Source organism: Tamandua tetradactyla, chromosome 23, assembly GCF_023851605.1.
Source record: "Tamandua tetradactyla isolate mTamTet1 chromosome 23, mTamTet1.pri, whole genome shotgun sequence".
Taxonomy (NCBI): Eukaryota; Metazoa; Chordata; class Mammalia; order Pilosa; family Myrmecophagidae; genus Tamandua; species Tamandua tetradactyla.
Genome location: NC_135349.1, coordinates 56,229,834 through 56,249,591, shown reverse-complemented (window position 1 = coordinate 56,249,591; position 19,758 = coordinate 56,229,834). Strand labels below are relative to the sequence as shown.

Here is a 19,758-nt window from a genome sequence, read left to right as displayed (position 1 = left end):
TGGCCGAGCCCGGAGGGTCAGCCCCTGCGGCGGCGCCTGGGCAGGGCCACGTGGCGCTGGATCCAGGGCTGGAAGGCGGACACCCTCGCGTACACGCCCGGGAGGCCCAGCTCCGCGCAGCCCCTACTGAAGCTCACCACGGCCACCTGCACCCAGCGCCTGTCCCCAAGCTGACAGACCAGGGGGCCCCCGGAGTCGCCCTGGAGGAAGCAAGAACAAAAAGGGGCTGCTTGCAGGGGCAGGCTGCCAGGCAGAGGCTGGAATGGGGGAGTGCGGGCATGGTGGGGGCAGCTGTTGGGAATGGGACGCACAGGCCAAGGCCTCTGGGCTCCCCTGGCTGTCTGGGGTGGTCCTGGATGAGGTTTGAGCCCCTGTGTGTCCCTCCTCGATCTCTCCCCGCCAGCAGCCCCGCACAGCAGGCTCAGCCTTTCTGTCCTCAGCAGTTGAAGACTGAGGCTCAGAGAGGTCAAGTAATTCACTGAGGGTCACACAGCTTGTCCACGATGGAGGTGGGATCCGAGCACTTCTGTCTGTTGTGATTCCCAAGCCTGGGTGCCTTGTCCAGTCTCCTGCGGCCTTCCCTGCAGGCTGGCAGCTTTCAGGCTTTCCCATCGCCCGGTGACAGCTGCAGCCTGTAGTCTGTTTCTGCCTTGTCAGGGTGAGTCCTGGCATGTTCTTGCAGCAATCACTGATGCGCCAGTCTGGCCACTGGGCTTTGGCAGCCCCGAGGCAGAGTCCCCAAACCTCGGAGAGCTGGACGGTGCAACGCTGCACCCCGCCCCAGCACGGCCCGCCCGCAGGGTCGCTTTGGATTCGTGCAGGGGCCTAAGAAAACCTTTGGCCCTGCTCGGTGGCAGCGCAGGCTAGAGCCACGGTCCATTCTCCCGTCTCCTGTGTCACCCCCACTTTGCTCAGGGGGAAACTGAGGCCCGGGGGGAGGGATAGGGTGACTCTCACAGGCCCTGGTATGGGTCAGGGTGCAGCTGGGGGGACTGACCTCGCAGAAGCCTTTTTGGCCATGGCCAGCGCACAGCGTGTCCTCGGTGATGGGCTCTGGGGCGTAGAGGCTGCGGCAGCGCCTCAGGTCCACGGTATGCACGCTCACCTCCTGCAGCCTGTGCGGCTCCGGCAGGGCCACTGCGGGGGGCGGGGGGGCAGGCAGTCAGGCCAGGCCAGGCCCCGGGGATGGGGCTCGCAGGGGAGAGAGGGTCAGCCCAGTCTCGGCCTTCGCTCTGCCCCCGGCCCCTCACCACTCTCCCTGATGTCCCCCCATCCAGCCACCCAGCAGAGGGTGCCCGGGGGGAGGTAGGAGCCCGGCGGGGCCAGCGGGATGGGCCTGATGGAGGGGGAGGAGGGCACGGGGCGCGCCATCTTCAGCAGGGCCACGTCGCCGCCCTGGAGCGCATCCCCATTGAAGGACGGGTGCCGGACGATGCTCGTGACGGCGGCAGAGATGGCGCCCCAGGGCTCGGTGTAGAGGGTGGACTCTCCCAGCTGGACGCGCAGGTCTTGTGGCCTCACAGAGCTGTGGAGGAAGCGGGGGGCCGTGGGGGCCGTGGCTGGCGCCTGGTGGTGTGGGCGCCCTGGCCGGTTCATGGGGAGGGCGTGCACCCTGGGGCTGGGTCCTGCTGCCAGCACACCCCGCAGGCTCGGACCGGCCCAGAGACCGACACAGGAGCGGCGGGTGCAGGCCACAGGGCCGGGCAGGCCACGGGATCTTTGTCCCTGGGAACCGGGTGGTAGCACCCTGACGTCCAGCTCCGTGCGCAGTGTATGCGGGGGCTGCACAGTGGACGCGGTGCCTGCCCCTCCCGCAGGCCACAGGGGCGGGGGGCCCGGCTGGGAGCCGGTTGGGGCACAGGCGGCGGTGGGGGGGGGGGATGTCGGCTCTCAGGGGCAGCACCATGGGCCGTGCTTTCCTGGCCTCCATGCTATCGGCAGGTGCCCTTTGCTTTCGTTACAGTGACCGCAGGGGATGACCATCTCAGCGGGACTGTCCCCAGCACAGCCACCTGTCCCTTGACAAGCCCATGGGGGCAGCGGGGGAGAGTCGAGGGTTTGCAGCCAAGCTGCCGGGAACTGTGTGCTGCACCTGCCTCTTGCTTAGGGTGCAGCCTTGAACAAATCAATTAACTCGCCGTGCCTCAGTTTCCCCGTCGGTAAGTGGGGCAGGATAACCCTAAGTTAAACCATGGTCTGTAGTTAATTAACAGAACTAATTTTTTAAATGTGCTGTCGTCAATTATAGCAAAAAATTATAGCAAATATTGTCAAATGCAGCAAATATACTTTATGCATGAAATACAGGTTTGTTCTGTAAAGCCAAAACGTCTCTAATCAAAATTTTTAAAAAGTGAAAGAAAAGAGCTGACAAAAAAAGAAAAAGAAAGATCAAAGCTGGCGTGGAGTTTTGCTATGAGAGTGCCGACCGTTGGATTTGAACTATCTTTGTGTTGAATTCTGCACTGAAGCATCTTATTAGGTTTTGATTTTTTAATTTTCAAGTATTATCAAAGAACATTTTGCTCTTTTAAAAACCTGCTTTCCCGAGTGGTGGAACAGTGAGGCCAGAGCCGCTTGCGTCTTCTGAAGGGAAGCGGGCCAGGCAGGCACGGGTGGGGTGGGGGCGCGCTGGGGGAGGGGCGCCTGAGGCCGCCGGTCGGAGCTCACCTGGGGACGCAGTGGGCGGCGGTCAGCACCCACTGCTGGCTGATGAGGCTGCCCCCGCACACGTGCTGGCCCCGCTCGCGCAGGCTGACCTGCCAGGGCCAGTGCAGGGGGGAGGCCGCCGTCCCCCCAACAATGCGGGCCTCGGGGATGGCGCTGCCCACTGTGGGGAGAGGCGGGCGGGAGTGGCTGAGGGTCCCCCGCCCGGGCGCCCCCTCCTCGAAGACCCGACCGTTCTCCCCACCCCCAAACCCTAACATCCGTGTCAACTCTGCCAGTTGGAGAGCCGCTGCCCCGTGGAATGTTCTGGAATAACAGACGTGTCCTCTCTGCGCCGCCCGACATGGTCGCCCCGGGCCACCCGGGGCTTGAAAGGTGGCTGGGGCGACGGAGAGACTGATCGGGTTTATCTCACTTCGACTCACTCAGGTGTAGACAGCCCGTGTGGGTGCGGGAGGCCGGTTAGCGCACGGGGTACAAAACTGGGGAGCCGGGCCCCCCGCGCCGGCACCCAGGGGTGCAGGGCCCTGTCCAGAGGGCCGAGGAGTGTGCCCTTGGCCCCTGCCCCCCAACCCGTCTCACTGGGGACAGGGCTGGGTAAGAAGCTGGGGGGCGGCCCCCACGTCCGGCCGGGGTGCAGGACTGGGGGGCAGCCGGGCCCCTCGCACTCACCTCCCCCTCCCAGGAGCGGCAGCACCAGGAACGCCAGCGCGAGCCTCATCTGGGGACAGACGGAGGGCGGGGGCTGCAGGGCCTGCCATGCTGCACCCCACCAGCCCCCCGAGACCCCCGAGGGGAAGAGCTCGCTGCCCTCACTGCGGGGTGCCCCCCGCCCCTCCCGCCCCCACAGCTGGCTCAGGCGACCCCCACACCGGGCCCAGGAGGGCAGACGCGCGGCCAGGGTGCCCAGAGTCCCCCGCACCTGGAGCAGCACCTGCAGGGTCCGGGGCTCCAGGCGCCTCCCTGCCGAGCGTGGGTCATCTGCTGCCCGGGCCCAGCCTCCCGGCCTTTGGCCACGGCAGACCCTCCCCTTGGCCCCCTGCCCCTTCCCTGTCCTGCCGAGGCCCCGGAAGCGGGGGGCGGGGGAGGCAGGGGCCCAACGTGGCGCCGTGCCCAGGAGCAGGGAGGCTCGCAGGGGGGGTGGCTGGGCGCATGGGGCTCTGCAGGCCGCCTCCGCCCCTGCCCGGGCCCACGGGTGCCCTCCCTGCTTGCACCCCTCCACCTCCCACCGCTGTAGCCGAGTCAGGCCTGGACCGCCCACTCCAGGCCACCCCGGGCAGCAGGGGATGAGCCTCTCCTGGGGTCCCAGCACCCCTCCACTAAGGAGGCAGCGCAGGGCCCCCTGTCCTCTGCTCCCCCCTTGAGGCTGGGGTCCGGTGGGCGGGCCCGCCATGCCTGGACGTGGGAGGAGGGTGCCCCAGCCCAGCCCCTTACCCCCCAGCCCAGCAGGGAAGGCCCCGGCTGCCCTCTCTGCCTGTGGACTCTGGCGCGCGCCCGAGACCTGCCACGCCCGTGAACCTCTGCTGTCCTCTCCCTTGGGGCCTCGCCTCTTCCCCGCCCCCTCTCGCTGGCCTTGGTAGGTTCCCAAGTGGAACCCCGTGTGGAAAAGGGGGGGAAGGAGCCCTGGGACGTCTAACCCGGAGGAGGGAGCCAGCTGTGCACCAATAGCTGTGCACATGCGACCAGTGCCACTGGGGTCGCCGACCACCGGGGATGGGCCAGCAGCCCAGCTGTCCCTCCACGAGCCATGCCTCCACGCTGCTGAGCCACGCCGCGGAGAAGGGGACCCCGAGGCTGCCCGGCCCTCCGGGGGGCAAGGCTGGTGGGAAACAGCCGCCCCGAGGGCGTGTGCTGCCTGACTGTTCACATAACGCTCCCTTAACGCAGAACGAGGGAGACGCGCAGGTGGGGAGGCGGGGAGGGGGCCGGGGCGCCGCAAGGACCCCATGGTGGCGAGCAGGTGCCGTGCACACCCGTGGGAGAGGATGACGGGGCTATGTGTACAGCAGAGCGCACAGGGCTGCACACGCGCGCACGTGCCGGTAACACGGGCGGACCTCAGGCCGTGGTTTTGCGCAGCGGTCCTTGGGAACTGGCCAGCCGAGGCTGCATTGTCCCCAGGGGAGCACACGTTCTTCTCAGGTCCCTCTGGGCATGGACTGTCGTCAGTCGGCCCTTTGGAAGATGTTATTTTAGGTTGTGGTTTGGCAGGTGACTCAGGCTGGGGCGTAATCCTGTTCCCAGAGCCTTAGAGAGCCGCCGCGGGGAAAGAGCCGGAAGCCCAGGGCAGCGGGACTGGGGCGGGGGGTGGGGTGTGGATGCCACGTGCACAGCCAAGGGACAGGAGAGCCAGGACCCGCCCTGGCAAGCCGACAGCCCTGCGCCCCGTCTGCCACCTGCACTTTAGAGCCCCCCAGCCTCAGAAGCACAGCCCCACGGGATGGAGTCTGCTCAGCAAGGGAAACTGAGGCACCGGGACCCACCACAGCAGCCTTCAGTGACCCAAAGTGAAAAGTGAAAAAAAAATAGGAGGAAACAACACAACCAGACACCACCCATTCTAGTTTGCTAGCTGCTGGAATGCACCACACTAGAGATGGACTGACTTTTAATAAAAGGGGATTTATTTTGTCAGTTCTTCAGAGGAAAGGCAGCTAACTTTCCACTGAGGTTCTTTCTTACGTGGGAAGGCACAGGATGGTCTCTGCTGGTCTTCTCTCCAGGCCTCTGGGTTCCAACAACTTTCCCCAGGGTGATTTCTTTCTGCATCTCCAAAGGCCTGGGCTGAGCTGCGAGTGCTGAGATGAGGTATTCTGAGCTGCTTGGGCTGTGCTACGTTGAGTCTCTCTCATTTAAGTGCCAGCCAGTTAACTCAAACATCGTTCATTGCAACCAGGCACGCCTCCTAGCTGACTGCAGATGTAATCAGAAGTCGATGAGGGTCACATGCCATTGGCTCATGTCCGCAGCAACAGAACGAGGCGCCTTCACCTGGCTAAGCTGAAACCTGAATCTAGACACCGCCCATCAGCCCGGCCTGAGTGTGACGTGGGGGGCTTCACCAGGAAGCCAACAGGCCGCCGTCCACCCTGGTGCCCCTGGGCACGGAGCAAGGACACGCCAGCTGCGCGGCCGCCACTGGCCCTCGCCCTGGAGAAGGCCACGGGGACACCCCATCCAGCAGGTGGTCAGTCACCTGGGACCGGCCCCAGAGGGGACTAGGCGGGCCAGGGTGGGCCAGCTGCCCGTGGACGGGACACTGAGAGCAGAGTCGGGCGGCGGTGGGAGGGGTCGTCTCGTGGGGTCGCCAGCTCCCTGACCCCGGGGTGCCAGCAGAGCGGAGGGGCCAGTGCTCATTGGCACTTGACCTCCCAGGCCCAGGTGTGTTTCCAGAGCTGCAGGAGCTCTCGGGGGCGTCCCCCAGCTCCCCTGGGGTGGGCTGCAGAGATTTTTCTTAAGATGCACGTAAAATTCACCATTGTAAGCATTCTTAAGTGTGCCACTCGATGCCAGGAAGGAGCGTTGCCTTGTTGGGCCTCCATCGCCATGTCTAGTTCCAGAACTTTCTGTCACCCCAAACTTGCCCCCCACATTAAGCACAGAGCCCCCAGTCCCTCCCCCAGTACCCAGGACATTGTGATGCAAGCGTTTTAATGACGTATCCCAGCATATTTTGACACGATTTCAAAACCCAGCTAGTAAATTCCTCTCTCGTTGTTATGCTGAAAATAATTATTTTTTTTCCTTGTTACGGATGTGGTATGTTTCGAACAGAAGATTCAGGAGTTTGGGAAGTTACAGGCAAGATATGGAAACCACCCCAAGTCCTAGCACCCAGCAATCCTGTCGCTGTCCAGATTCTTTTCCATCATCAATGTTGGGCAAAAAAACAGCATCTTCGCCCTTGTACGTTTGTCACTGAATTGGCAAATCACTACTGCAGAAACCCAGAATGGGGACTCTCCAGGGGCCACCCCTATACCGCGTGCCGCCTTCTGGGGACCCACCTGCAGACCCAGCTTCAACAGGGCCCCGTCGCCCGGCACCCAGGCTCCCCAATGCAGGCACCCACAGCGCTCAGTCCGGCCGCCACTGCGCACGGGGGGCCGTGCCTGAGGAGGGCCGCTCTCGGGAGAGCTCGGGGAAGCCCACCCAAGCACGACCGGGACTCGGCCCTGCCCCTGGGTCCTCACAGCCGACGCCTCGGGTCCTGCAGAGCCCCTAGCCCCCCTAATGCAGCGTCACAGCTGCGTCCACACCACAGCTCTGACACCAGCCAGCAGAGGCTCTGCTTTCCAAAGAGGGCACGGCTGAGCTCCCGTGGACATAGGTATGGGGGGCATGCCGTTCACCCCGCACCACCAGGACCTGTCACGGCGTCGTTTCATTCCAGCCCCCCACCCCCCGAAAGGTGCAACGAGCTCTGTCTCTCAGCCCCCACGTCTCTGCCCGGCAGCCCCGAGGGACCTGGGGTCACCAGGACACCTTGGATGCTGGCACTTCTGGGGTCCGCACGGCCACTTGCTCTGCTTTTTACTCTCCTTGAACCCCCCTGTCTCCACATGCCACGCTCAGGTCCCTTATCTCGGGGCCAGTTCTCAGGCCCCCCGCCTCGGAGCGCTGGGCTGTGATCAAAGGCCACCTGGAGACGTGGGACACGATCAGTGCTGTCCAGTGCCTGATACCCCTTCCCACGGGGCTCCTCCCCGGGCTGTCCCACGTGCTCCTAATTTTAGAAGCCCTTTAAAAAGCCATCAGGATCATAAATACAGAGCACAAAAAGCACTTATCAGGGATAGTCGCGCTTCTTGCAATTTAAACCTTCTGACCCTGAGCTCTCCGCCTCTGAAGTTGAACATCCTCGGAGCACTGTGTTCCAGCTGGGCCCCTGCCGGCTTCTCAGCTCAGCACCTCCAGCTAGGGGGACGCTGGGCCCAGCCACTGGCTGCCGGCCAAGGAGGCTGAAGCCAGTGGCAGAGAGCTCGGGAAGGACCCCAGGGGGAGCACTCGTGAGTAGGGGAGGGACCCAGGGAGAGCACTCGTGGGCTCGGAAGGGACCCAGGGGGAGCACTCATGAGCTCCAAGAGGACCCCAGGGTGAGCACTCATGAGCTCGGGGAGGGACCCAGGAGGAGCACTCGTGAGTAGGGAAGGGAACCAGGGGGAGCACTTGTGAGCTTGGGGAGGGACCCAGGGGGAGCACTCGTGAGTAGGGAAGGGACCCAGGGGGAGCACTCATGAGCTCGGGGAGGGACCCAGGGGGAACACTCCTGAGCTCCAGGAGGACCCCAGGGGTAGCACTCAGGAGCTCAGGGAAGGACCCAGGGGAGCACTCATGAGCTTGGGGAGGAACCCAGGGGGAGCACTCATGAGCTCAGGGAGGACCCCAGGGGGAGCACTCGTTTATGCAGCTCCCTCCCCAGCCCAGCCCAGGGCCCTACCCCTTTCCAGAAAAGTGCCCCTGTGCATGGGACATGGAGCCAGGCAGAGAGCCGTGCTCTCTCCACCTGCCGCCGCTCTCCATCTCACCACCCCTCACTCCTCAGCCTGTCAAGGTGGGGTCCCCCCACATGGTCCCCTGAAAATGTGCACACAAAGGTCGCCCACGTCTAGTAACAAGCTGCCTCCTGCCCAGGCCAGGTTTGAACTCTGCAGCAGTGTGCCGTCCTGGGCCTGTCCCAGCTCTCTCCACTCTGACCACCCTGCCTTGGACTCCTCTTGCTGCCCTTGGAATCTACTCCATCCACACCCCTTCCTCACCCCTCTCCTTGCTGGGTCCAAGCCTCTCTGAATTCTTTCTCTTCCTCCAGCCCCACATGAAGCCACCGGGCCGTGCTTCTTCCTGGGCACTGCCCAGTGTCCCCCACTCCTCACACTCAACCCAACCACAGAAGCCACCTTGGGCGGATGAGGGAAGATTCACCCTGAAGGTACTCACATGAGAAGGTGTCTTCCCAGAGAAAGAAGGATAGGCATGGGCGTACGTCCTGGTCACTTATGTGTGGCTGAGAGTGAGCAGCCAGTTAATTTTCTGGCTGTAGAGACCAGATCCCACCTCATAGGAGGACGTGGTTGGATGGGTGGTGGATGGATGAGCAGATGGATGGATGGTGGATGGGTGGATGGATGGGTCAATGGATGGATGGATGGTCAGGTGGATGAGTGGGTTGGTGAATGGATGGATGGATGGGTCAATGGATGGATGGATGGTCAGGTGGATGAGTGGGTTGGTGGGTGGGTGGATGGATGGGTCAATGGATGGATGGATGGTCAGATGGATGAGTGGGTTGGTGAATGGGTGGATGGATGGGTCAATGGATGGATGGATGGTCAGGTGGATGAGTGGGTTGGTGGATGGGTGAACGGATGGGTCAATGGATGGATGGATGGTCAGATGGATGAGTGGGTTGGTGGATGGGTGGATGGATGAGCAGATGGATAGGTAGACAATGGATGGAAGGATTCATGGAGCCCTGGAACATGGATAAATTCCCTTTGGAGCTATTCACAGTATGAGCTGGTACCCTGCAGGGCAGGAGGGTGAGGACTGAAGCCCCAGAGGACACTGACATTGCCATCCTCATCCTCCCCTCACTGTAACCAAGGAGCTACCTGGTCCTCTCCCCACCCTCGCCTGGATGAGCACTGGTCCCGGCTCAGCCCTCTACACACCAGTGCCTGGGGACATTCCCGCCAAAGCCACAGTGCCCATGGTCAAGTCCAAAGAGTGGTCAGGCTCTGGTCACTCATCAAGCTCTTTATTCAGATAGAAGCAGCACAGGAGGCACGTTGGGGGCTCATGTCCTTGCCCCTCCCCAGCAGTGTCCCAGCTTCACCCTCCCTGTGGTCAGGGAGATAGTCAGGGAGGTCCTGGTGCCAAGGAGAAGGTCAGACCCAAGCTCGGGAAAGTGCGGTGGAAGGAACCAACGAGCACTGGAGGAGGACGGCGCCTCGTCCTCGTGGGCAGGGGACGGCCAGCAGGCCACGGCTCAGCAGAATCTCCGGATTTGGGCCAGGATCCAGGGCAGGTAGGTCTGGACGCGAGCATACACCCCGGGAATGTCCCGCCGGGCACAGCCATGGCCCCAGCTGACCACTCCTACCAGGTTCCAGGAACCCTTCACCCTGCAGACCAGGGGGCCGCCGGAGTCGCCCTGTGGGAGGAGACGGAGGCGCTGGGCACCAGCTCTGCGGGGGCACACAGGGCGGGGGTGGGGTGGGGGCCGGGGCTAGGGGTGCCTCACGTAGCAGGAGTCCCGGCCTTCGCTGCCCGCGCACAGCATGTCATCCTGGATGATCTTCCTGTCCCCCCAGAGGCCCCAGGTGGCGTTGTGGTACTGCTGGTCGCACAGAGCGTTGTCCACCACCCGCACGCGTACCTCCTGCAGGCGGTAGGGCGGCGGCAGCGACTCTGCGGGGAGACAGGGGCTGGCGGCCGGGACCCAGCTCCCCCCAGCCTGGGTGGGGGCGCCTCTGAGCTGCCCGGTGCACTCCCTGCCCCCAGCTCGCCTCCCCACGTGGGGACCCCAGGCCGCCCAAGGCCTCCTCTACGGACACATCCTCCGTCCGTGGTTGGGAGGTCATGGAGGGAGGTTTTTCTTTCTAATCCAAAATACCACTTTATTTCAATAAGGAAAAACAGGACCAAGTGTTTACTCTCCTGGTACGGAGCCCTGGGCCCAGCCTCGCCGTCGGCAGCTCCCGGAACTCTTTGGGGGAAAGCTGCCATCGGGGTGGCCCTCACACTTTACCTTCCAGAACCTTCCTCCTGTCACCCTGCCACTGCCCGCTGGGGGTCTCCACGCCTCCCCACGCCCCGCTCCTCCCCGGCGCCCCATACGTACGATAATGATCAATGACACCCCAGCCTGTCACCCAGCACTGGTGCTGCGGGGTGACCTGGAGGGAAGGGTGCGGGAGGCGGACGCTGTCGACGTTGCCGGCCCTGTCCACAGGGGCGGCCAGCTGCAGCAGGGCCACGTCTGCACCTAGGGCAGCATCCACGTACTTGGGGTGCACGATGACGCGGCTCACGGTCAGCAGCGGGGAGCCCCCGTACAGGTACACGTCCCCCGCGTGGATCCTGTACGCCGAGGGGTCGGCGTCCTTCCTGCAAGGTCAGCCCCGGGCACTCAGGGGGCTGGGGGCGCCCCGTCACGGATCCCGCCGGGTAGTGGCCGTCCCGCCGCCCGGCCCTGGCCTGCCTCCGTGACTCACCGGAAGATGCAGTGGGCGGCAGTGAGCACCCAGCGGGGGTGGACGAGGGAGCCCCCGCAGATGTGCACCCAGGAGGCCCAGTGGTAGACATAGATCCTCAGGCTCACCTGCCACGGCCACCGGCCCTGGGGGGCTCCTTGGCCGCCGATGATGCCCACCAGCTCCTTCTCGGGAATGGGGGCTGGGGAGGCCACGGGGCACGGTCAGGGGCCAGACCTCGGGCTCCCCGGGCCGCAGCCCTGATGCCCCCTCTCTGGCCTGGCTCCGGAAGGGTCTGCCCGACCCCATCCAGCCTAGGGCAGGTCCTGGAGGTAGGTGGCAGAGCCCCGAGGGCAGGGAAGGCACAGACAGGGCCAGGACTCACCTGGGGTCTCAGGCACGGAGCCCCCCAGGCAGGGGAGGGCCAGGAGCAGCAGCCACAGCATCTGCAGGGGCAGAGGGGAGTGGTCTGGGACCCAGCATGGGCTTGGGGTACAGAGGGGTAGAGAGGGCCAGGGCGATGCGGGGAGTGGGGGGCAGCGCCTGACCTTGGCGGGACTCGGCAGCTCTCTCCACCCCGGGCGCTCCCCTCCCCTTCCCTTTATCCTCCAGCCCAGGATGTGGCGGCTGCTTGGTCAGCCACCCAGTTTGGGAGGGGCCGTGGAGGAAATGGGGTTGTAACTGATGGCTGGTCTCCTGGTTCCTAGTCCAGGGGCGTCATCCTCGCTTCTTCCCTCCAGGACTCCCTGGGTCACCCTGGATCTTTCCCTGGACCCCCCTGCCTCCCCCCAATTCCCGCTTTTCTCCCCTGGGGCCCTGGAGTACTGCCAGCTCTGAGCCAAATCTTGTCTCCCCCTGACCTGTGAGCTTTTCTCAGCACAGAATCACCAACCAGGACAGAGTCACCCGCTGGGGTGAAACAAGGAGGGCAGGCTAGGAACCCCGCAGGGGCTCCTATTGCTGCTTCTGGAATTCTAGGCCCCCTGTGGCACCTCCCTGCATCCCCTCGGCAGCCAGGGCATCCAAGCCTGCCCGGAGCCTTCCACAGCTGAGCGCAGAGCCAGGCTGCACAGTTCCTGGGGCAGGAACAGGGAGTGTGCGAGGCTGCTTTTCCCCTGCCCGTGCGCATTGTAACTGAGTGCACGCCTCTCGAGGGAAGCTCCGGCTTTCTCATCAGAGTGTGGTGACCTGATCGACCCAAGGCAGGCCCCTCATTGCACACTTGGGAAACTGAGGCCCAGAAGGAGCTCAGGCTGGCTGAAGACATGGGACAGTCAGTGGAAGACCTGGGCCCGGACTGGCCAAGTGCCAAGGCTCATTCCAACCTGCCCAGCAGCCGGGGACCCTACTGCCCCTTTCTCCCGCCGTGTGCGACCAGTGGGGATGGGCCCTCCTTTCCCCAGTGTCAGCCAGGCCCCACATGGCTTCTGGCGGTGCCCTGCCCTCATTGGGGCTGGGTTGGGGGCACCCTGAGCCCAGCTTCAGCCGCCTGCTGCCCTAGGCCCCCGTTTGTGTTCTTCATTGCGGCGCCCCAGGGAGCCGACGGGTGACTCCATCCCTCGTTGTTGATCGGGGCCTGGACGCTTCCGGGCAGCCATGTGACCGTGTCCATGCGGGACTCCCATCGGGCTGGGTCCCTGCTTTCTCTGGCTGCACCGACTCTCCCTCCCCACTCTCCTCAGCCCTCCACGGCAGGGGGGACCCCAGGACACGGGCTGGTGAGGAAAACCCGAGCCTGGCCCTGCGCCCCATCATGGGATCTGGGCTCCTAATCTAAGAAGGCATCAACCTCTGTGGCCGCGTCACTGGTCCTCGGCCGGCCGGACCGTTAGGCCACTGCCTGGGGACAGGATACCTGGGGGGCCTGATACGGCTGGGTCTGGACCACCCAGCGGGCGCCAGCGTGGGCGGGAGAGGTGCAGGGTGGCCGGGCCTGGAGGGGCGAGGCCAGGGGGCTTGTGGCCAGGGTGCCGTTAGGGCTGGGCAGGAGAGCAGGAGGGCAGGAGGGCAGGGCCAGCCCCGTGCAGGGGACCCAGCCGTGGGCACCTGCCTGGAAGAGACTCTAAAGGTCATCCCTCGTGCCTCTGGGGTCCTCACACCTCTCCCATCCCACGCTCCCCTTGGAGTCGGACTTCAGGGTCCCTGGGCCAGGCCAGGTGGCTGGTCACAACGCCATCCCACGTGGCCATTTAGAACGGGCTTAACGCCACACACGTGACACGCCAAAGCGTCTCCCTTTCCACCAGGGAAAGAGCCCTGTCCATCATGGCGCCAGCAAAACAGCGAATGGTGCAAATTCCCCGTAATCTCCTCCCAGGAGTGACGCCTGTCACTAGTGTGGTCCCCGCCCATCACAGACACACACACACACAGAGACACACACAGACTCACAGACACACAACACATACACACAGAAACACAGAGACACATACACAGACATACACAGAGATGCACACAGACACACACACAGAGACAGAGACACACACACTACACACACATGTGCACACAGACACACAGAGACAGAGACACACACACTACACACACATGTGCACACGGACACATACAGAGACAGAGACACACACTACACACACACATGTGCACACAGACACACACACGGAGATACAGAGACACAGAGACACACACAGAGATATACACAGACACATAGACACACAGAGACACACACATGTGTGCGCACACACATGCGGAGACACAGACACACACACGGAGATACACACAGACACACACACACAGAGACACACGTGTGCACACAGACACATCAGGAGATACACAGAGACACACACGTGTGCACACAGACACACATGTGCACACACACGCACGGAGACACACACACAGACACACGTGTGCACACACATGCACGGAGACACACACAGAGACACAGTATTAGAACCCACAGCATTAGAGCTGACAACTTCAAGTGTGTAAAATTGCGTTTCTCAACACTAGCAACCCTAAAATGAAGTGAAGACTACAGTTCTGTTCACAAAAGCATGAATGAGAATGCAGTAGTCAAATTGGACAAATTCAGTGAAGAATGTTTGAGCCGTGCTCAGGCCGCTGACCGGGGCGGTCAGAATGAAAGGGCCTGGGGGCTGGGAGGAGTCCCAAGGGCACAGACCAGGGGACTGGATGTCGCCAAACCACGGAATTCCAAATGCGACCCGCAGAGCCCAGCACTCCCTGCGGGAAACCCTGGGCTCTCCTCGTAGGAACTGAGAAGCTCTGTAAGAAAGCGGGCGCCGGGGACTGCTAGCGCCTACGGCAGTGCCCCTTAGTCCGGAGCTGCCACTGTCATTCCCGGACTTTGAGAGGCTGCTTTATACATACGTAACTTGGTATTTAAAGGTAGGAATGAAACCCATCAGGTTGGGATTCAGGTAATTCAGAACCCAGGGGTAAAGAAGACACTTAGTTTATATTTAAAAACCTCACCAACTCTTTGAGACCAAAGAAAGGAATTTTCCGTAGCACATAATCGAACCCAGCCTGTCCATATAGCTCATTTAGACAATTGAAACACAGGGAGCCCAGAATAAGAATGAGAGCCTTTTGTCCTGGACAGCCTAATGTAATGCCTGGATGCATCCTAGAATATATTAAGCAGATAATAAAAAAGGATTGGCAAGGTCCCTTGATGGGATGGGAGGAAAAATATGAAACTATGAAACTTTACCACCAGGGAAACGCCTGATACTGTGTTAAACCTTAGGGACACACAAATCAACAGGCCAAGCCCTTGACCTTGAGATTTGCTCTTGTGAAGCCTGTGTAGGTAATGGAGAAGCATCACCTCTGGAGGAGCTCTTCTGTTGCTCAGATGCGGCCTCCCTCTCTCTAAGCCCAACTCTGTAATTGAAATCAGCGCCCTCCCCACTACGTGGGACATGACATCCAGGGGTGAAAGTCTCCCTGGCGACGTGGGAGGTGACTCCCAGGGGTGAGTCTGGCCCTGGCACTGTGGGATCAACAACGCCATCCTGACCAAAAGGGGGAAAAGTAGTGTCACAAACAAGGTATCAGGGGCTGGAAAAGTTCAAATAGAGTCGAGAGGCTGCTCCGGAGGTCACTCTTACGCAAGCTTCAGTTAGACCTTGCTACCTATCATAACTTGCCAACCCCAAACCAAAACCATCCCAGCCAATCCTAAAGAACACCTAGGGCAATACGTAAGATTCCACAAGGGTTCCATACACTAGAGTAACTTTCCAGAAACCTACAGCCTCCAGATGGGTCCCTGGACAGATAAGTCCTGAAACCTAGCCCAGCCTCTCCAGAACATCAGCTAGTTCCATCTCCCTGCCCCATTTTAGTGACAGCCCCTTCCAACATGAGAAAGTTAGAATGGGCATTGCCCAAATACCCCTAAAGAGTGGGAGAAAGATCAAAGGTGGTGGTGGAATTATACAGAGAAGGTAAGGTTTAACAAATGAATATGACTGATGAATCATTATGTTGATATTTCTTTTAGCCTCCAGTATCTTAGAGCAGCTAGGAGTGAAAACCTAAAATTGTGGAATTATAACCCATACCAAACTCTGAAATCTGTTCTACAACTAACTGTTATAATGTGCTTTGAAATTTATTGCCTTTTTGAATGTATGTTATTTTTCACAAAAAAAGAAAAAAAAAGTAAATTGTGATGATAAAAAAATATGTATATTCCTTCTAGCCTCCAATGTTCTGGAGCAGTTAGAAGGAAAAATCTGAGAGCATGGTATGGTAGCCCATGACAAACTCCAGGATCTGTCCTGTAACCACTTGTTGAAGAGTGCTTTGAAAACCATCGGTTTTTCCTTTCTTTGCTTTGTATATATGTTGTATTATAGAATTTAAAAGTCTAACAAATTTGATAAGCTGATCCGAAATGTGTATGGCACTGCAAAGATTCTGAAAAAGCCAAAGCGATTTTGCGAGAGGAAGCAGTTTGGAAGGCCTCATGCCACCTGTTTCAAAACTGACCAAAACCCCACAATCATCAAGTGTGGCGTTGGTTCCCAGATAAGATCTACCGATCAAGCCCGGAACCGAGGGGCCTGAGATGTGGCCATACGTTTATGGCCGGCTGATTTGCAAAAGAGGCGCCAAGACACTTCAAAGCGGGGACAGAATTCTGTTTTCCACGCGAGGTGCTGGAACGGTCGGGTGTCCACATGCAAAATCATGAACTTGACCCGTCACCTCACGCCACGTACGGGAAGTAACTCAAAACTCATCATGGACTTCAAAGTGAAGCCTAAGACAATAAAACTTCTAGAAAAAAGTGTGGGAGAAAATGTTCTTTTCTTCTGTACATAGCAAAAGGACAATCTAAAAAATAAGAGAACAAACTGATCACCTGGACTTGATCCAAGTGTCAAAAACCTTCCAGACCCCATTAACAGAGATGAAAAGACCAGTTGCAGCCAGGGAGAAACTATTTGCAAGTCACGTATCTGACAAACAGCTTTACCCAAAACAGAATGCTCAAAACTTTAACAATAATGAAAGACCACACAGCCCAATTTTTAAAATGGGTAAAAGATTCAAAGAGGGCGGGCCGCGGTGGCTCAGCGGGCAAGAGTGCTTGCCTGCCATGCCGGAGGACCCCGGTTCGATTCCCGGCCCCAGCCCATGTAAAAAACAAACAAACAAACAAAATATAATAAAACAAGAAAATGTTTAAAGATGTTTCCCTTTCTTCCTCCCTTCCTTCCTTCCATCCTTCCTTCCTTCTCTCTGTCTTTCCTTCCCTTCCTCCCTCTCTCTTTAAAAAAAAAAAAAAAAAAAAAAAAAAAGATTCAAAGAATTTACAAAAGAGGCTCTGTAGGTGACAGATAAGCACGTGAGAAGATGCTCAGGGCGCTCAGCCGTTGGAAAGTGCGATGAGCCAGCGCCACATGTACTAGAATCGGAAAAACCCGAAACCCTGATGCTCCTTGGCTCTGGCCGTGGGGGTGGACAGCACAGCCTCTCTGTAACGCCCGGCATTTCTTATAAAGGCAACCAGACCCGTACCCTATAACCCAGCCATTTTCCTCCTAGGTGTTCTCGCAAGAGAAATGAAAATCTATGCTCATGCAAAGCCCTGCGGGCGAACGTGTGCAGTTTTTTTGTAATAGCCAAAGCCTGGAAACACCTGACTGTCCACCAGGAGAAGGGCTAAGCTCATTGTGGTGTGGCCCGGGCCGTGGGGGCCCATCCACAGCGAGGATCAGCCACCGGTCCCCGCACCGGCCCGAGCGCCCGCCCGTGCGTTTGGCTGGAAGGCCAGATGCCACACGCTCCTAGTCACGTGGCAGTCTAGAAAATGCAAAACCACAGGGACAGTAAGAGTGCAGAGCTTGCCGGGGCTGAGGGGCTGGGGCGGGGGTCGGGGACGACAGAGGGGCTCATAGCCCAGATGGAGGAGTCCCTGTGCCGGGGATGCCTGAGTGCTCCTTTCCCCAGGCCCCCTCGGTCTGCTCAAGGGCGTGGTGAGGCCACAGGCTGCTGAGTTCACCTCCTGCCGTGGCTGCAGGGGACCCGGGGCCAAGGACCAGGCACCTGCCTGCATACGGCCAGCTCCGGGCAGCACCCACGGCCGGGCCTCCTGCACACGTCCCCTGCAGAGGGAGTCCCCTCCTTGCCCCTCCCCTCGCCGGGCCACCCCAGTGCTGTGTTGTGACTGTGGGACTGTGTTGTGCCCTGGCCTAGAGGTCTACCCCAAGGGGCAAGCCCCTCGGCACAAGATGCAGGGAGCTCCTGGGGAGCAGGGCCGGGCACTCTCCTGCTCAGCTGCCGGCCAGAGCACACCGGGCACCGCCACTTGGTCCTGCCGCCGCCCCCTGCCCGCCTGCCGACCCCGGGGAGCTCCCGACCTTTCCCCCCCAGCTTCACTGAGTGAGCCGCGGTCCCGGCGGGGGGGGGACCACAGTTAGCCCGAGAAGTAGAAGTGCCCCATGAGGCCAGCCCCACGCGCGTTCCATTGTCTAGGACACACATTAAAACAATGTGAACAGAAACTAACTCACTTTAGTAGTATGTTTTATTTAATCCAACTATCAGGCTGACGTGCAACTAAGGAGAAGCCGTTAGTGCGGTTTCCCTGCAGTCAGCTTTCCATACAAGGCCCATCTGGCCGATGGGCGTTTTCAGTGGCCAGCGTACGGGACGCGTCATTCTAGAGAGTTCCGGGAACTGCCAAACCGAGAAGGGACCCTGCTGAGAGCCTCCCTGGGGGAGCCCCTCGGCCTGCGTGAAAGCATTCTAGGGGCACCCTGGCAGCCCGGCCCCCGGCTGCACGTCCCTGCTGACCCGCTCACGGTGGGACCCCGGGTGGAGGCTGAAGGAAGACAGCACAGTCTCGGGCTCTCGGTGCCCAGCGCGAGCTGTGAGCTCCCACGCCACCCACGCCAGCAGGGAGGGGCCCCTCCCCGCCGTGCAGCCGGGGACACTGAGGCTCTCCCGGCTGCTGAGCTGGAGCCGTGGTCGAAATGCACAGCGGATGGAGGGACCCACTGCAAATTCTGCCCTGAAAGCTCACACGTGCAGGTGCACCTGTCACCTTGAGGGCCCGAGAAGCCCTCAGTTCCTCTGGCTGCAGCTGTGGGGAAGGTGCTCAGCCATGGCCACCCGCACCCGGGGTCCAAGCCAGAAGCCAGGGCTGCCGCGGCTCCGCCTGAGGCCCTGGGCACTGATTGTTCACTCCCACAGGGACCCCCAAGCTGCGCCCCCCTGCAGGGACCCCCGAGCTGACCCCCCCTGCAGGGACCCCCGAGCTGACCCCCCCGCAGGGACCCCCGAATTAACCCCCCCGCAGGGACCCCCGAGCTGACCCCCCCTGCAGGGACCCCCGAGCTGACCCCCTGCAGGGACCCCCGAGCTGACCCCCCCGCAGGGACCCCCGAGCTGACCCCCCCGCAGGGACCCCCAAGCTGACCCCCCCGCAGGGACCCCCGAGCTGACCTCCCCGCAGGGACCCCCGAGTTAACCCCCCCTGCAGGGACCCCATGTCTCCTCGCCGCTGCAGCCCCCCCACAAGCACGTTGACCCAAGCTGCGGCCTTGGCTTCATGTGCAGCTGTGACCGCCCCTGCGTCCCTCGGGTTTTGCCCCTCCAGGGGCTGCCCGAGCTCTCTCCAGCTCAGCTACTTCATCCATTTTCTATTTTGTGCAAGAAAAGGTAACTTTTCCACCATCTCGGGACCAAAAGCTTCTGCCGCCTTTCTTTACAAAAATAAACTCCAAAATATTTCGAACACAAAGACTTAGGAAAAAAGTACAGAGAAAACACGGCGGACCCCCAGCACCCACCTCCACGATCAGAGGCCGGCCGCTGCGCTGTGCGGCAGCTGGAGAGAAGTATTAAGCAGCGAGGGAAGTCGGCTGCGCCCGCTTTTGGCAACGGGTCCCCTCGCAGCCTTCCTACGGGTGAGCCGAGGAGCGGGCGCCTCCACGCCCAGCCTAAAGCCAGGCCCGGGACATCAGGACTTGCTGCAAGAGCAGCTCCCAAGCGCTGCGTCTCCCACATCCCAGGAGCTCAGCCCCAGAGGCGCACGTCACTCCCAGATGAACTATGCCATTCCCCTGTCACCCCGGTGTCATTCTCGGATGAGTTTGCGGTGTGTGCCTCAGAGTCAGCTGGGAGAGCTTCCCAAGGGCAGGGACACTGCAGCTGTCGGCCCCAACCAAGCCCCAGGGACAGTCAAGGACAGAGCTGGACACAGGATTCGAATAAGCTCCTGCTGATCTCAGGAGGAATCTAACAGACTGACATTCCCCTTGCCACAAAAATAGTCACTGTTCATTCTGTGTGCACAGAAGGCAGGTTCATCATGAAAATTCTAACGCAATGTGTTGTCAGGGCTTTTTTAGCTTTTCCTCCAGGGCTCCACTTCCAGCCAGTTCCTGCCCCCTCCCAG

The 19,758-nt window shown here is 60.6% G+C and overlaps 1 protein-coding gene across 2 annotated transcripts; it reads right to left on the bottom strand.

The window, feature by feature from the left end:
- Window positions 1–9,410: 9,410 nt before the first annotated feature.
- On the bottom strand, window positions 9,411–19,431 carry LOC143666827 (putative serine protease 29). Of its 2 annotated transcripts, none has more exons than XM_077140356.1 (6): window positions 19,151–19,431; window positions 11,248–11,308; window positions 10,884–11,064; window positions 10,511–10,776; window positions 9,911–10,077; window positions 9,411–9,820 (listed from the first exon to the last, which is right to left on the bottom strand). In XM_077140356.1, the coding sequence occupies exons 2-6, from the start codon at window positions 11,306–11,308 to the stop codon at window positions 9,656–9,658; spliced, it is 840 nt and encodes a 279-aa protein (XP_076996471.1). In that variant the 5' UTR covers window positions 19,151–19,431; the 3' UTR covers window positions 9,411–9,655. The 2 variants fall into 2 exon arrangements, with proteins under 2 accessions (XP_076996471.1, XP_076996470.1); XM_077140355.1 differs by lacking the exon at window positions 19,151–19,431 and adding an exon at window positions 11,411–11,445.
- Between the last annotated feature and the right edge of the window lie 327 nt (window positions 19,432–19,758).

What these genes read in the sequence shown, in the direction of transcription:
- LOC143666827 (XM_077140356.1), bottom strand. Translation starts at nt 11,308, where the DNA reads ATGCTGTGGCTGCTGCTCCTGGCCCTCCCCTGCCTGGGGGGCTCCGTG. An exon ending in GCCGCCCACTGCATCTTCCG is followed by an intron (nt 10,777 to 10,883) that starts GTGAGTCACGGA and finishes CTGACCTTGCAG; the next exon opens with GAAGGACGCCGACCCCTCGG. An exon ending in GGGTGTCATTGATCATTATC is followed by an intron (nt 10,078 to 10,510) that starts GTACGTATGGGG and finishes GTCTCCCCGCAG; the next exon opens with AGTCGCTGCCGCCGCCCTAC.